Genomic DNA, 16,920 nt, shown 5'->3' on the forward strand with positions numbered 1-16,920 from the left:
CCCTCTCTTCCTAACATGTTTCTCTCATTTTCTCAGACTGAGGGAAGGAGGACGACAACAGTCACAGATGTGGCACAATGACCCTCATGGTGAGTGTGCATCTGCACACAGGGAATGGCGGAGCACCTGGCCTAACTGCACTGCCCGCAGAAACAATAAAATGGGGTTTATTAGGAGTCGATCACTGAATAAATTATTTAGTCCTTAATAAGTCAACAAGTACGTGATGAATAAAAGCACAATATTTTCCAATGAATGCCTGCTTATATTACACCCCACCTGCAGTATTATGCTAAACTTCATATACTCTACACAGAAATGACTCATGAGCACATTAGGATAAAACTCCATACAATTCTAAGCATTCAGAGTATCAATCTATTGATTTAGAGTTTTGTTTCAATGATCAGCATCTTGAATTTTAGCCTAAAATCGAAAGACAATGGTTTTTGGACTTCTTTTTTTTCAGACACTATTATTCCAAATTACAGAAATGGTAGGCCTTTAAGAAATAATACACAGCAAGACCCTTCACTTATAATAAAGACCAAAAGAAGGCTGATGCCCTGCATGACGTCTTCAATTCCGAGGTGACTGTCCAGTACGTACCGCTGGTCCCAGCTGCTCTCCCCTGGAAGTACACCGCATTAAACCAAGCGCCAGCAAAAGCCAGTAAGGTTTTGCCTTTTCATTCCCTTCATTGAACCCTGAGGTGTCCTCCTGGCGTATTTCCAAAGTAACAGAACCTGGCAACGGGCCTCAGCAGTGTCGTCTTCTAACCGAGAGATTGGGAGGTTGAGAAGTTTGGACAGATCACGCCATAATTCTGACTTTTCCCCCCAGAAAATAAAGAATACAATACTGTCAGATGGACACAATTGTATTTGACCTCCCCCAGTACAAACATTAAGGGAGAAATAAAGTGGAGAGAGGGACATAGATCCCTGGTGAGAGAGACGCTGATAAAAACACCCAAGTACATTTGAATTTCTACTTAAAAGCATTATCTTTTTCAGTCTTCCCACATCCTACCCCACCCCTGGTTCTGACAGAAGGGAAATTTATAAGACAAGGCTATTAATACATTATCTAGAGGTAAACTTACAGACGGACCTAACAGAATTGTCCCAGAAGCTGCATTGCCTCTTCAAGTTTATTACAGAATCTTCAGTTCTTATTGCGTATATTGTTACATGCTTGTTACAGGTCAGGAATATATATATAGTGCGCTCAAGTCAGCAGGAGTTGTCTATTGCTTCTCTTGGAAACCAGCAGCATGCAGTGCAATATTTGGTGTGCTGAGTTATTTTTTCAAAAAGTGAAAAACAACTTAGGTTTAACTGAGGCGGGAACATGATCTTTATTGGCTTATATACGAAGTTTAATTTTGGTTTTATGCAGAGTTTGCATAGTTCATGATTAGTTGCTAATGAAAAACTAGATGTGTTGTCAGTGACCTTGGAGAAGATCAGGTGACAGTAGCAAACAAAAAAATTTGAAGAAGAGGCATAACTTTTAGAGTAGAAAGGTCAGCAAGAACTGCCTGAAACAAAAACAAAAAGAATGATTAATATCAGTATTCTCATCAGCAAAGGGAAGCCTATGAAATGAGGTACAACAGAGACACTTCCACAATGAAATTCTGGGATCGACACACACTCTAAGTTCTTCAGATCTGTCCCAAACCTCTGAAGAAGACGACGACGTCCCTTCTCTTTTCTGAGTGTCTCAATGTTAGAACATGTGCAGAATGCTAACGTGGACCTGAGCCCTGAGCCTTCCTCAAATATACAAGGTAGCATGAGTTTATAAGAGGTCTAACATTTCAACTTGCTTCTATAAATAAGCGTGCATTAGGAACCCTAGTTCTGCTGCAGTGGTAGAAGGAGTAGCCGTCTTCAGGAAATCCCTTTGAGATGGAGCTGATGTTCACCCAGCTGCAAGATGCACAAACATTCTCTTCTCTTTAAACAAAGGACTCAGGCGGCTATTTGAGGATAAAACTTACGTCTCTGTGAGAGTTAACAAGTAGAGCCATATGGTAAGCCACCATTTAATTTGACCATGTTTCAGGTATAAATTATACTATTGAAAAGAAACCAGCTTTAAATAATTAACTCACAACTGAACATAACCAATAAAGCCCATGTGTCTTTACTCTGTCATCCAAACACATGCCCTCTAACTCTCTCAGCTAGTTTTTCTTTGTTTTATGATCATAACACATGGTGGGAACACTAATAAGAAAACACAACATAAGACCCCAGAGTTTCTATTAAAATTACAAGGTATATTGTTTCCCATAATGATTACAATGGTTTTCTATAATAATCTTGTTTATGACTCCCTCACAAGAAGATTATTTTCAAGTCATTAAGGAATTTTGAATACTTAATACTACTTAGCTCAGAGCTTATAGATTTTACCCAAGTTAAAAAATTAGGCTACAAGTAAAATGTGCCTTGTGCATCTGAGACTAAAGTGCCCGAGGCTGGCAGCCTCTCAGGAGCTATTTCCATCCCCTCGGAGTGAAACTTATCCTTACTTCAGCTGCAGCCAGTGATGTCACCTCCATCAGGTTGACTGCTCGGAAAGCAAACACGGCAGCTGCCAGGACTGGAAGAGAATGAACACTATTTCAACGGCTGCCTACGCACCAGCCCGGCGAATTAGTGCTGTGCCCACAACCCACCACGCGAGCTCAGAACCAGAGCTTCCCACAGCTGCACGCCTGCACCGAGCTGAGCCTTGCGGTGCACGGAGCTGATCTCCTCCGAGAGCAGTGCCTGCTGGCTAGACAAGCTGTATCTCACAGTTCTGGGAAAAAGAGAAATTCAATGGCCTTAAAAAGCTACTTTATAAATTGTTTCTTTCATACTTACAACTTCAATTTTAATAGTTCTTAAATGGCATGAAGATCTAATGACTGTCTTATATATTATGGTTTATTTTGATGCAGGTGTTTGAAAGTTACACGGAGACTGAATTTTTAATATATCATATCATGTTTCATATGTATTGAGGTGGCATCATGATAAAAATGTGGCAATGACGCCTTTTCTTAAAAGTATCTTTATAATCTTTTGTTGTATTTATATTTTTAGACTCAGCACTGAACTTTCTTAGAGTAGCACAAATGGATATGACTGTGAAGAGCAATGCTGTGAGACTGACCCCAAAATTTGCATTAATGTTGGCTACAGAAAAAAGGGGAAACAGAAAAAAAAAACATTATACGACATCTTGAAAGTTAATGTTATACTTTGAGTAGAAAACAACATTTAGATTTTTGTTTCCATTAAACATGTGCATATGAAAAGAGCAATGCTAACATGCAATACTTCTTGGGTAATCCACCATAAACCCCCTCTGAAAGATGAGTGGTCATGGACACTGGAAGGACCTATGGGAGAGGAAGGCAACCCTGCGAAGAAGGGGGAGAGGGCACTCCCTGGAGATAACTCCTGAGTTCTGCTTTGCCCTTTTTTACTTCATCACCAGTGCTGGTAATACATTCACTGCCCAACAAGTACTGAAGTTTAGGAAATAAAATCTACAAAATTATTTGGAAGGCTGGTTCCTAAGTATACTGCATAGCTAATGCAAATATACACGGACACGCACACTTTTACTATGGGTATAATGACAATGCCAGTTAGTTCTTACACCAACTCTATAAGTTAAATACTACTATTAACCCCATTTTACTAATGTGGACACTGAGGCACAGTGAGTTTGGGTGACATGTTTAAAGTCACACAGGTAGAAAAGAACAGACTGAACACCCCCGAGCTCTGGCCCGAGCATCTAACCACCATGTGACGATGTCATTGCGATTGAAGGTTAGCAGTAATGGCTTATTCCTGATGTGGAAATCTGTGTGCTTCCTAAGAACTGTCTCCTCTGCTGCCCTTCACGATGGCTGTCTAGAGATGGCATGAAGGGCGATGCCATGTGACCCTGGGCTCTCACAGGTAGTCTGCTGTGCCTGAGGAGGAGTCAGGATCTGGCCCCTTAACTTCCCCAGATAGAGGCAGAGTGCAGCAGTGACTGGGAGGCACAGGGGTTTTTCTAGGGGACAACAGATTTTGGACAGCTTGGCAAAAAAGCATTAAAATTAGAAAAATTCTGGGTGAAAAAGCATAGTGGTAAAACAAAATTTAAGAAGTTCAATCAGCTGGCATTATTTCATATGTAGAAGGCATATGAAAGATCTGGGATGGAGAATTTACCCTTTAATTGAAAAAGAGAAAACTTAAGTACTTTAAAGTCACTGAGCTTCTTTGTTTATAAGAATATCAAAGAAAACCACTGATGTGGACCAGCAACTTCTTTAATGTCCCAGTACCTGGGACCATATTTGACCATGGAGACAGGTTAGAAGCTCAGGAGTGTGGGCACTTCTTCCTTTGTGTGTGTAATTTAACAGGGCTGGTGAAAGCCTGACAGGACGGTCAGATCTGCTGTAGCAGGCAAGAGTTTCACACGGCGGGAAATTGTTTTTCCAAATGCAGTCAAGGAGGGAAGAGCGAGCAGGCCACTAATTGACCTCAGCATTCAAAACGTTCCCGTGCTCGTCGCCTTTATTTATCTTGGTGTCACATCACAGGAGTTCCTTTCCGTCTGCTCATGTTTGCTTTGCCCAGCCCTTCCACAGCGCGGCTTTGTTTGCCAGGAAGAGAAGGTCTATACTTCAGGGTGTTTTCAACGAAATTATGTTTCATATGATGTATAGAAATGCTAGTATTTACTTTGGTCTTTTAAACTATTCTCATTACTTTAAGCAACTCTATCATGAACATTAAGGCACCTTTGCTTTAAACTGTTACACAGAGGCTCTAATTAATTCACAAAAAAAGCCAGTAATAGTTACTAAAATATTTCTAAGGACAATATATAATAACTCACTTCAGCAAAAGAGGTGGACCCAAAATATTCAGACCAAAAAAGTAACAAAATATTTTAACTAATCAAAACTAATCTACATGGAATTATCTACCCTGTGGCTATTTGAATTCCGTGGTGGGGAGTTCCCATTAGTCTAGTTCCATTTCTAGATGTTCTATAATTCTTCCCTGTTTATTTTTTTAAAAACATGCAGGGAGAGTAGATGAATGTAACAGTGTGGATTGAATTTCTGCCTCTTCATCAGAAACTTTTTTATTAAGGTATTGAGCTCACAGCACTGTGCCTGCTTAGAGCAAATGCAGTATTCAACATTCATTTGTTTCTCTTTTACTTCAGTTTGCTGAGGGGCGATAAGTCATGGAAGGAGAGAATTTAAATTGGAAGAAGCCTTGAAGGTCTTTTAATTCAACATTTCTTTCATAGTAGAAATCTTAACCTTTCAGGTGACAGTTTAAAAGCCCATTCATGCTACTTTTGGAAAGTCCTAATTATTAGAAAGTACTTTCTTACACTGAATCCCTTTCTTTAATATACTCTAAACATTTTTTCAAATGATATGGAAAGCTCTAGACAATACTTTCAAAACCTAGGACATACCCTGAGGAGAGTTATTTGGTGGAAAGTCTAAAACCCTGTTGCCTGAGAAATGGTAGCAGAAAACAAGTCTATTTAGCCGAGAAAATAGAAGACTTTGGGGAAAGGAGGGGTATATGAGAGTAGAGAAAACGTGATGACAACCCTGGTTTATAGGAGAACATTAGCAAGTCATATTACTCGGAAATGGAGTGGGAGGACTGGTAAGACGGGGTTACCCTGCACCGCAGTGTTCAGAGGTGAGGACGCGGGTCAGGAACATAAAAGAAGTTATACCTGATGACTTCTAAGACTCCTCTATCTCTAGCTTACAAATATCACTGTTGTTCAGCCAGAGGAGACGAGGGCAGGCCATTCTTTCCTAACTCATATTTGGATTGGCTTTAAAAACAATTGAGAAAAAATATCAGTAAGTGATACCTCTGACTACACCAGGGGTGGTATTTATCTTCACGGCATTTTATTGTTATTCTGATTTTCCTGTTCAAAATGCCACCCAATTACTCTAGACCTCTCAGCATTCAACAATATGTTAATATGGCACCTAGAGAACCTTCTACAAGAAAAACATCTTCTTCAATTAAGTATTATTTCCACAATACCCCAGAAAGGTGTCTTACAATACTATCGATATAAGGTAAGGAAACAAAGGCTTACACAGGTTAAATAATTTATTCAATACCATACAACCGGAAAAGGTCAGACTTAGTACTCTGCCAATTCTTCTGCTTTCCATCCATTGTTGTAAAAACCTTGTAATGTTTATTTGAATTTTCTGATAATCCCAATGATAAAAATAACTGACTCTACTTTGTATAAGAGAAGCAAAATAACATAATCAGTAAGAAATCTGTGCCCTATGTGTTATCACACAGTTGCCTTGTGTGATAACTGTTGTAAGAACTGCTAAGTTATTAAATAAGAGGTGAATTTGTGGCTTCCTGAAAAAAGAAAAGAAATATTTTTGGTTGAAGAGAATATCTAGAAGATAACATTCAGTCACCAGCACAGGAGTTAGAAACCATTAGCGAAAAGGAAAACGTTTTGAATTCTGCATAAATTGAAGTCCAAGCTGACGAGCTGAAGCTTCAATTATGTAGGGAGGCTCGATGCAGGTTTGATTCCAGGCAGTAGTTAAGAAGGGGCACAGGATGCGCTAAGACAGCCAGAGGCGGGCAGGGTGGAACCTGTGCCTACTGTGGGACAGACCTCCCAGGCGCTGAGAGACAGGAAGCCCCGGCTGCACTAAAAGTGGGAGAGGAGGAGAAATGGCCTTTCCTGGGAGCCAAAAAGAAAGACTAGGAGTAGACCGGTGTTGGGCAGTTACACAGCGGTGTCTAGATCACAGGATGTCAGTACTTGTTTTCTAAGGCAGATACATGTTCATGGATTAGCAATGACAGCTAACTACACTTAAACTGCAATACAGATGGTGAATGTGAGAAAGAAAACGGGCTTTACGACAGGAACTGCATGTGTTTTACAAACAAGCAGTTACTCTTACCAGCAAGAATTTCCAGAGAGTTGTAGCCTAGGATTCTATCCCACAAAAGCAAGAGCTGATCTGTAGCTAAGTATCCAGAGAAAGCTCGAACCATCCATTTAAATGATATGCGAAGTCTGTAAGCAAAGAAAAAAGAAAATAAATTTTACAAGTGGGTTTTTTTTTCTTTCAAAAAGACAATATCTTACAAAAGGTTGGGAGAGCCCAACCAATTGTATTGTTAAGTGAATCTGAGAAATCACCTGGGCATTTGTCACACCATGAGTTCTCAAACCAACATCTCTGAGTACTGAGAGGAGGAGTTGTATCTGCGCAGCCCTCCTTTACGCTACAGCTCAGCCTTCAGAAGACTCACTTCTACCTTCTATTTGTCAGGCTGTGCACTAATTAGCTATCAACTAATTGATCTTATAGTCTTGACAGTTTCAGGCAAGCCATGATCATTTGAATTTTTTTTCCAAAATACTTGAAAGAGTGCTTGATAGCTGCATATTTTTCCTATTCGATAAATTATATTCCTACATTTCAGTCAAATGGCTACATAGGATGAATAAAAGGAAACTTTGAAGACAAAAGAAAAATAGTTTTCAAGTTATAAGGGAACTTAGAAATAGATTCCTAATTTCAAACCCTTCATTTTTAAAGAGACGGGGTTATCATAACTCTGAAAGATCGACCAGAAAATGCAATTAAATTTCATTTTGCCTCCCCGCCCCCCAAAAACCCTAAGAAGTAGGAGACCCCACTATTTATAAGTAGGTTATGCTAAAACAACTGTTTATCTCTGGACTCAGGAAATGAACTCTTTGGCTTTGATGCCTTAAGAGATAAACCAGTTCCTCACATTTCTGCACTATCCGTCACCATCCAAACATCATTTTCTGCCCTTGAGAGGTGCTAGCCAAACTCTTCGCTGGCACTGTTATACTATTATGTAGGTAAATATCTGAGCTATTTTCTTAAAGCAAGAGAAAGGGGGCCCGGAGATTGCCTTTGTTGGTGCCATATTAATTCCCTTAAGATTGAAAAAGACAAGCAGTTTCAGAAAGTTCTCAGTATGAAAGACATAAATATTGTTCCAATAGAACAAAATACAAAGTACAAAATAATATTGACAAATTAAGTGTTTGGGTTGGTTTTAAAATATCTATGTAGAGATGCCAAAGAAACTTTTGGCCACTGGATATTTAAAATTTTTAAATTCATTTGATTTTTAAGTCTAACTCATTGATTTTAACTAGTTTAATTTAATATAGCTTTCACAAATTGTTCTATGATCAATTTAGCCTACATTGACTTAATTTTAGTATTATTACGTTTCTCAGGTAGCGTTTGTTTCCAAAAACTTTTACTTCAGTTTTGGCTAACACCTTTCATTGTGACTAGAAATTAGTTCATGTTGGTGATTCTTATAACAGGCACACAAATCCCAGCAAATAATCCTTCCAAGAATTTTTGGCACAACACAGAGTTCCAATTTACTACTTGATCACTGTTTTATTGGGAAAATTGTTAGTTTAATTTCTCTGGAAAATTACTGCATCTTTGCAAGTGATCTACAGTGATGAAGGACAGCCTTCTAACGTCAAACAATCTGTTCTTCAATTAAAGAGAAAGATACTCACGGCTGAGCCCCAATTTCTCGCAGGTGGTAGAAGAGTTGGGGGAGGTAAGTTTGAAGAAGAGTTTCAAAGAGCAAACAGAGTGACACAATACCCTGTATACAATAATACATCACAAGAGAAATGTGTATTTTAGTATTTAAAATTAATTCTGCTGATAAATTATTCAAATGGAACTGAGAGAACGATCAACATAAATGTTTTTGTCAACATATTTTTTATATTGTTTAAGAGTCAAAAACAGGACATGCACTAACGATCTCCAACCTGCGTTTAAAGATACATTTTTCCCTCTCTATGGAAACCTGCTCCTAACAGATCTGCAACAGAGCCTCCTTTCTAACACAATAGGCACATAACTTGGTATGTAATACTCAGAGAGTCCAAAGAAAACATCATTTTATAGAAAAGCTGCTACTTGGTAAGCCACGTATTATCACTTAGCCCAGGGAAATTCGTTTTTTCTGGATGCATTCCAGTTTCCAGGTATTTCTCTGGTGCCGCAGACACACCCTTTGCTTTCTCCCCCATAAATCCCTCCCGTGCCAGCAGCCTCGCCCATCAGGGAAAGAATTTCCTGCTTTTTTCCACTTTCTCTGAAATCCATCCACAGGGAAAGGCTGACTGCTGACTGCTTGAAATTTGCATCAGAAAGTTATCAAACAAGAATTTTGATTATTTTGTGTAAAGATTTATTTATTTATTTATGTTACTAAAATCTACCTTCTTAAAAGGGCATTATTTGTAGAGTACAGAAAGTACCCGGTTTAAGCAGATGGTTTTCAAGTGCATTTTTTACTTGACAACTCTGAATAAAGTCTTTTCTGTGGCTCAGCATTCCTCAGGGTTGACTCTGGTGAGGAAGTTTTAATCTTCTTTTTGAATTTCTAAAGAAAAAGGGCTGTAACGGTTCCAAATCGTTCAGCCTGGCTGCAATCCAGAAAAGGAGATAGCCCTCTAGTTTCTATTCCACTGAACAATGCAGGGCCTGCCCAGTCAATTAGCTGAGAAGAGACACCTCGGGCCAGCATGGAGACAGGGGAGGAATGTCCAGTGGCTGGGTGTCTGCCTCGGGGCTCTGCAGGGAAAGCACCATGGTGTGTACTGAACAGCCAGGTTAAAAAAATATATATATTTAACCCCGAAGCATAAAATGGAATAGAGTATAAGAAAGCTGATGCCAAGAATGAGGTATTAGAGAATTATTAATATATTTCTGATCATCCCAGATTAAACATGAATGTAAGAGAAGCACTAAATCAGGGTGTCTCAGAGAGGAAACCCATCTGTGACATCCTGACTTCTGTTACTCGCCAGCTTTCACTAGCAACGCATGAGAGCGAAGCTGGAGACGAGGCAGGTGGGAGGGGAACACAGCTCACCGGGAATCGAGGACAGCTCCCTAGTTTAGCGGCAGTGACAGTCTCCTCTTTCGGGAAATTTGGTAGCCCTGACACTTTCCAATTTAATGTTTCTCCTGGAGAGTAAACTGAGTTACTCATAAGCAGACTAAAGCAGGCCCGGAGGAGGAAAAGAATAAGTGAAATAAATAGACACTGCTTTTACTCAGGCTCACGGGGGAAGCGGCCACAAAGGACCGGCCAAAACAAAACAGATACAAGCGTTCAGCTCCCAATATGCCTCCCCCTGACTTTCATGTTGAGGCCCAAGGAGCTACCTAGCGCACAAACACAAAGAAAACATCTAGTATGACAACTGATAATCAGCTAAACACGAAACTGAAAAATGTGACGAATACATTGGGTTTTCATTCACAAAGAAGGGCTGCTGATGATCACAACAGTGAGAACAGCAGCATTTCCCGGTCCGCCGGAGCCAGGCTGCAGGCACCTACTGCCCACCTCATTCCGTTCAAGGAAGGCGGGCATTTTTCCAAAGAGAATAATACAGAAATTTCTGGGGGTTTTTCTTTTAACATATAAAAGATAATCTAAATGCAATTGATACAGAACTCTCCCCCTCTAATTATATCAAAATATTTAAAGATCAGTTTCTTCTTCTCTTTCATTTATTCTATGGAAACATGCTGATGACATCACAAATTAAAATTTGTTGCTTTATAGTTTAATTGAGTGAGAGGCTTTTTCCTTGGGGAAAAAGCAGATTAGAGTCTGGTTTGATCCAGTTTTTTATGAACTTACAGAAGGATGAGAAGAGATGGAATGAAGTCGGAAGAAAAAACGCACATACATCTCACGGAACGTCTGATACAACTTGGAGGGCTCGTGGTAGAGAAAACAAAGTGGTGCAACTGAAAGAATAAAAAATCCATTGGTAATACTGCAGAACTACTAAAGTTTAAAAGTAAGTCCATGAAACGTGAAAGAGTAAGTCCATATTTTATAGTACTGTTCACTCATAGACAAGTTTAAATTAGAGAAAAGTTTTTAATCAGTTTTGAAAAGGCATTAGTATAATTAGAAAGAAACACAGTAAATAAAACGGAAGTGGTGAAGGCCTAACTGGAGTTCCTGGGGGACGACTGATGATTATCCTAGTCCGCTGGCTCTAAATAAGTGGTTCCTGCTCAAGGATTTGTGGATGCTTACCATATTTTTCTAAAATAGAATATATAAACTCTGTAGCATCATCTATTTCCTTAGCAGACATTTCCTCCTCGGCTGTATAAACTGTAGACCACTTAAATGACCAGAAATGTGAACAGGCGGGAGTTGGTGCATTTTGTGCTCTGAGAACTGTTGGAAGATTTAAACTTTCTGACGTCATTAACTGTCCTCCAAATCATCCAAGTACACCTTTTAAAAACTATTTACTTGAAAAATTCTTGCAGGTGAAATTATGAAAATGGGATAAAAGGGCTAGCACTTTTATTACTAGAGGTAAAAATTTATGTCCTTAACCTTTTTAAGTTTTCTATTTTCAATTCCTCACATATTTATGAAAGAGATAAAGCAGAGTGCCCTGTAATTCACGATTTCCCTGGACTACCGGTGTGCGCAGCAACATATATCACAGCACTTAGTCATCCCAGCCACCACCACTAAGGACAGCAGAATGCAAAGGTCCTGGATCCCTTGACTCCCTGTCATTGTAAGCTGGCTCCAAATGTTTTATACTATGTCATTCACCATGATTATCTGACAATGGACGCTGAGGGCTTTTTACAAAGAAAAGTGTTAACAGTAATGTTGATTCTTTTTACAAAAGTAAAGCATAATGTATTTGTTTAGCCTAAAGGTTGGGATAGTGGGGACAACGATCTTCAACAAATTCATATGCGATGAATAAATATTTAAAAATCAAGTGGTATTAAGGTGTAGAGAATTCTTCCTCTGATAATCTTCACTGAGCTTCTTGTAGTCTTCATGCCACATGAGGCCAGAAAGGCACTCTTGGGGAGAAAGAATTTTCCTCTACCCTACAAAGGTTCTTTTGGCTGTCTAATAACCAAACAAGCATGAGACAGATTAACAGGAGAAAATCAAATTAAATTTTGTACATACAGGAACCCCAAATACATGAGCAACTCAGAGATACCACATGCACGAGAGGGTCAGAAGCAAAAAGGTAAAATAAAGTTTAAATAAGGTTCTGGGCTAAGGAATGGGATAATGCACCGGTAGTAAGAGAACATGGTCACTAAACACAGGGGCGGGCACAGTACATGGAACACAGAGTTTATTCTTATATCATTACTTATTTATTAATTATTGTATTATTATTATTAACCTACTTTTGCCCATCCCTGTAGATGTTTGCCCTGACATACAGCTAGATCATAAAAATTTATTTCTGGTAATAACTCATTATGAGCAAGGCCTCCAATTTAAATTCTTTAGGGGAGAGGTAAGAGTTTTTCTTGAGTCCACAGGGTCTCAATTGCCTTTAGCTCAAAATAATCCTCATGCAAGGGGCGCGTTTTGGAGAGGCCTGTTCTGCATCCCTTGAGCGCTCGGGGCTCTCGGGCCTGCACCTGTGTGCTCCCCGCGCACCTCAGGATGACCGTGTGTTTCAGCACGAAGGTTGCTGTGCACACCACCAGTCTGGAGACACCATGAACTCAGGCTCAGTTTGGTTTTTCACTTCACATTCTTTCTACCTACTAGTTTCTCAAAAGACTAATGAGAATTAGTTCAGGAATTTAAGCAACTTCATTTTACACCTGTTAGAACTAAATATTAACATGATCTCTAGTTTCCATTGGTTTAGAAAATGTTTAACCACAGAACCACTTTCACAGTATGTTTTTTTTTTACTAATCTACTTTTGTGCACCCCTGTACATGTTTATTGGGGTGACACTGGTTAACAGGATCGTATATATTTCAAGTGTACATGTCTATGATACATCATCTGTACAATGCACTGTGTGCCCACCACCCAACGTCAGATCATCTTCACTCACCACCTATTTGGCCCCCTTACCCTTCACTCTCCCCCACCCCCTTCCCTCTGGTAAGCACCGTACTGTAGTCTGTGTCTCTAAGTTTCAGTTTGTTTTAATTCTAATTTGTCAAGCAATCACTACGTGAGCAATTATGGCAACATTGTTTTTTCATTGGACATATGAACAGATATGAAACTCAATGTTCAAAAATGTTCGCAACAACTCAAGTGTGTGGGTGAAGTGTGATCTTCACGTTTAATTTTCTAAAGTGTAATAGAACAGTGAATATTTTCAAGCCCAACTTACCATACATTGAAAATCCATGAAAAGGGATTACACCTAAAAAAATAAAAAAGTTTCTTTTCAATTAGTATGCCCACTAAATTATTAGGTAAACTGTAGAGGATTAAAACTAAAAATAGAAAGTTTTTCTATTTTTGGTTCAAATTCGTTCATGAATGTCAGAAAGACTCAATGATGGTAACTAACAAAAAGATATGTTTTTTAATACCTTTAAAAAAATCAAACTAGTGGGTTGTAATATATATCCAGTTAATTTTATATTGATAATGTTAAAAAATTAAAACTTTGAATACATATTACAAAAACAGGGCAAAAACACAACAAGGCAGTTCACAGAACTAAGTTAAAGAACTAATTTTAATGGTCTCAGGAAGTCAGTAGATCATGTCCTTCCTGAAACAAATTCATCCTGTACGTTTGAATACAATCTGTTGACAGATAGGTGAGCATTTCAAGGTACCTCTTGTTTAGATGTGTTCCTCGGTAAACTTACTAAAAATTGTATCATATAATGTGGTTTCGGAAAAGTACTGGCAGCAATATGGTACAAAGTCAGTATAACCTTTGGCAAGAATTATACACAAGGAAACTACACAGTCACTTTAGAAAAGTACTTAAAGCCTAACGGTGTGCTAAACATCTTGTTGCATGGTAAGTGGAAAACTAGAATTTGCACAGCATCAGTTCAGAACAGAAGTTCTGTGATACGCACACCACTGCTCATCTATCACTGTGCCAAGTCAGGCTGCAAACACCTCACAGGAGAAAGCTGGGAAGTTTACTGTTTTGAAAAAATAGTACAGAAATGCTTTACCATCTGACATGTTGAGAGGCAGGGACTTCAGAGGTCATCTAGAGTAAGTTATAATACATTGTTTTTCAGCCTGCATTTAAAACACACCCAGCAGCAGGAGATGCATTAATTCCCAATGCAACTGGTTACAATTTTGAACAGGTTAATTTGGGGGAAGTTATTTCTGAGTCAAGCTCTGGCTCTGTGTAGGCCTCGCTTATTATTCTGAGTTCTGACCACAAAGGTCACACACAGAGCACAAGTCTAACTTGTCTTCTTTGAAAACTTTCAGAAATGTCTGAGGACAGTGCTCCCCCGGCATTACCACCAGGGTTTTGCTTTTTTTTTGTACCACAGTACTTAAAGTGAGGGGACTGAGACCTCTAAGCATTTCCCCCCTACACACCAACAGCTAAGACACACTGCACTTGATGGTTCTTTCTGACTTAAGAAAAGGGTCCTATTCTCATCCCTGTTGCATTTGTCCCTCGGTGAACCCTTCCAGTTTGAGGTAATCCTGAATTCTCATATGTCATCTAATGTACTCCCTACTCTTGCTGGTTCCACAGTACTGGAATATTCTAAGTCCACTATCTGTGTCTTCACCTAAAGCATTATAAAAATGCTGAACAAGACAGAGGGGATAGGACTTGTCACTGAAGACCTCCTCCACACCGATAGTAATTCATTAATCAGCACCTCATTGTGATAAGCTAAGCGCACAGACCGGGTGTCAGCCAGGCTCCATCGGGCTCACCCAGCTCTATCGCTTAAGAACTTTGGGCCTTTGGGAGAGTTTCTTAACTTCTCTAAGCTTCAGGTTCTTCACCTGTCAACCAGAGATAGAGCCCGTATGATATGATTAAATGAGATGTGGCTGTAGCTTGGCCATTAATAAAGAGCTTAGGCCCTTAATAAAGTTAATTACTGATACTATCATTCACAAATTAGCTCACATTCCTTTGTTATTTCTAGAAGTGATTTTATCAAGAGTATGAGGCAAATCCAACGTTGTTCTGAATAGTGTGCCCGGCCAGCCACCTTTAGGTTTCTACAGCATGCAAGCTGTAACTCTCGGGATCTCCTCCCCGCTTCCCTCTCGTCTTCTAGAACATGCGGCCTGTCTGTGGCTGAGCCGTGTTCTCCTCGATGTTCCTGTCCATCTCTATTTCATTAGCACCTGCTCGCCCAACGCCTGCCTGCTCCTTGCGTGTCTCACACCCGACAGGCCCCGCTTTCTCCTGGCGGGAGGCTGGTGCCATGAGCTCCTCACCGCCTGTCCTTCACCCCAGGGCTCCCCATGCTTCGTGCTCCCCTCCCTTCCCTTCGGGAGGCCTCCCGAGGCAGGCGCTCACCTCCCTGTTCCGAGCTCACCCCTTCAGCTGCGCTCCATCCTGCTGCCCTGACTTTCCCACGGCCGGCGAGCTATCAGGCCTGTCGCTTGTTTTGTGTAGCCCGTGAGCTAAAAATGGCTTTTACATTTTTAAAGGATTATTTTTTAAAAGCAACAAAGAAGAATGTGTGACAGAGACTGTTCGCGGCCCAGAAAATGTAAGATATTTCCCACCTGGCCCTTCGCAGGGTTTGCCGACCTGGCTTTGGGGTCCCGCCCGTCAATTCTCCCCTCCTCCGTCCTGTGCATCACCAGGCAAATATGCACAGAGCCTCCGCATGCCCTAGGCATGGTCCTAACAGCAGGGCCCAGTTCTTACCAGGACAGAAAACCACGACAAACAGGAGAGCAGATGTCGTACAGTGTGTGCTATGAAAAATAATGGAGGGAAGGGGGACAGAGAGGACAAGGCTGGGGGGGAGGCCTCATGACAAAACAGCCACTGATGCTGTGGCGGTGAGTCCTGGGCAGGGGGTGGCCCGAAGCCACCGGCTTCACCTGACTGACGGGAACTGGGGTGAGTCTTGCGGCAGAGGGGGGCGGCATCTGCTCTTCTCTCCCCCATGGAGGAGGGGGGCGAGGGGAGGGGGGGTCCTATCAAAGGGCTTCTATCTTCAGTCTCTCCTCTTGCACTGCAGCCTCTCAGCCAAGGACATTATAAACCATTATAAACACCCTCGACCACGACATAAAGTTCATTTTCTTCCCTGGACCCCATTTCCCATCGAACAAATCTCCAGTCTCTCTCCTTTCCATGAAGCCAAACTTAATTTTTTGAAAATTATCTAAATCAACTTCTTTTACTTTCTCATTATATCCCCTCCGTTCCTTGTAAACTGGTTTCTACCCCTATGACCCCAACTTCTGATGGCTAAATCCGGAGATCTCTGTGTCCTGGATGCGGAGCAACTAAAAGTTCCTTCTCAAATTGGAAACTCCCAGGCAATGAGGGCCCCGTGCAGATCGGGCTCCCCGCCCCTCAACTGCTGCTGCTGCTCATGTGTGAGTGTGCGTGTGCGTGCGTGTGCAGCTAGTTCTCTCTTTGGCCCACACCTTAACTCAGCTACTTTCCCAGACACTGTAGTACTTGCTTTCTTTCCTTCCTCCAGCATCTCTACTAACCTTAGTTCAGAGTGGGAGAGCCCAGTGCCTTGTGCCTTGTTCTGGATTGTTTCTGTCAAGGATCCCTTACCTCCCTGGTCTTCAGGGAAGAAAGCTGTGAGCCATCTTTGCTTTCTACTTCCCCCTCAGCTCTTCTACCTAAATGTGACTGTGTTCCCTTCTGTCCCCTTAGGGTAAAGGACACTTACTGTTCAGGATCTGGCCCGAATCTACCATCAGCAGTTTCATTTCTCTTCCCTAACCCACAAGCACAACTCTGATCGCCACCCTCCCTCAGCCTCAGGCTGAGGACAAGGGCTGCAGGCCACGCTGT

The 16,920-nt window shown here is 40.8% G+C and overlaps 1 protein-coding gene across 6 annotated transcripts in view; it reads right to left on the reverse strand.

Moving 5' to 3' along the window:
* Positions 1-364: 364 nt before the first annotated feature.
* The window catches only part of TBC1D19 (TBC1 domain family member 19), an 81,069-nt gene continuing 64,513 nt past the window's right edge, over positions 365-16,920 (reverse strand). For 5 of the 6 annotated variants that reach the window (XM_016218231.2, XM_016218226.2, XM_016218228.2 and 2 more), the window contains 6 exons: positions 13,303-13,335; positions 10,791-10,900; positions 8,632-8,723; positions 7,007-7,122; positions 2,546-2,616; positions 365-1,543 (listed from right to left, as the gene is read on the reverse strand). In XM_016218231.2, the coding sequence (XP_016073717.1) occupies positions 1,469-1,543; positions 2,546-2,616; positions 7,007-7,122; positions 8,632-8,723; positions 10,791-10,900; positions 13,303-13,335 (497 nt within the window). In that variant the 3' untranslated portion in view covers positions 365-1,468. The remainder of the gene's footprint in view (positions 1,544-2,545; positions 2,617-7,006; positions 7,123-8,631; positions 8,724-10,790; positions 10,901-13,302; positions 13,336-16,920) is intronic. The other variant, XM_016218227.2, reaches the window with a different exon arrangement.

This window comes from Miniopterus natalensis, chromosome 1 (assembly GCF_054644295.1).
Source record: "Miniopterus natalensis isolate mMinNat1 chromosome 1, mMinNat1.hap1, whole genome shotgun sequence".
Classification (NCBI taxonomy): domain Eukaryota; kingdom Metazoa; phylum Chordata; class Mammalia; order Chiroptera; family Miniopteridae; genus Miniopterus; species Miniopterus natalensis.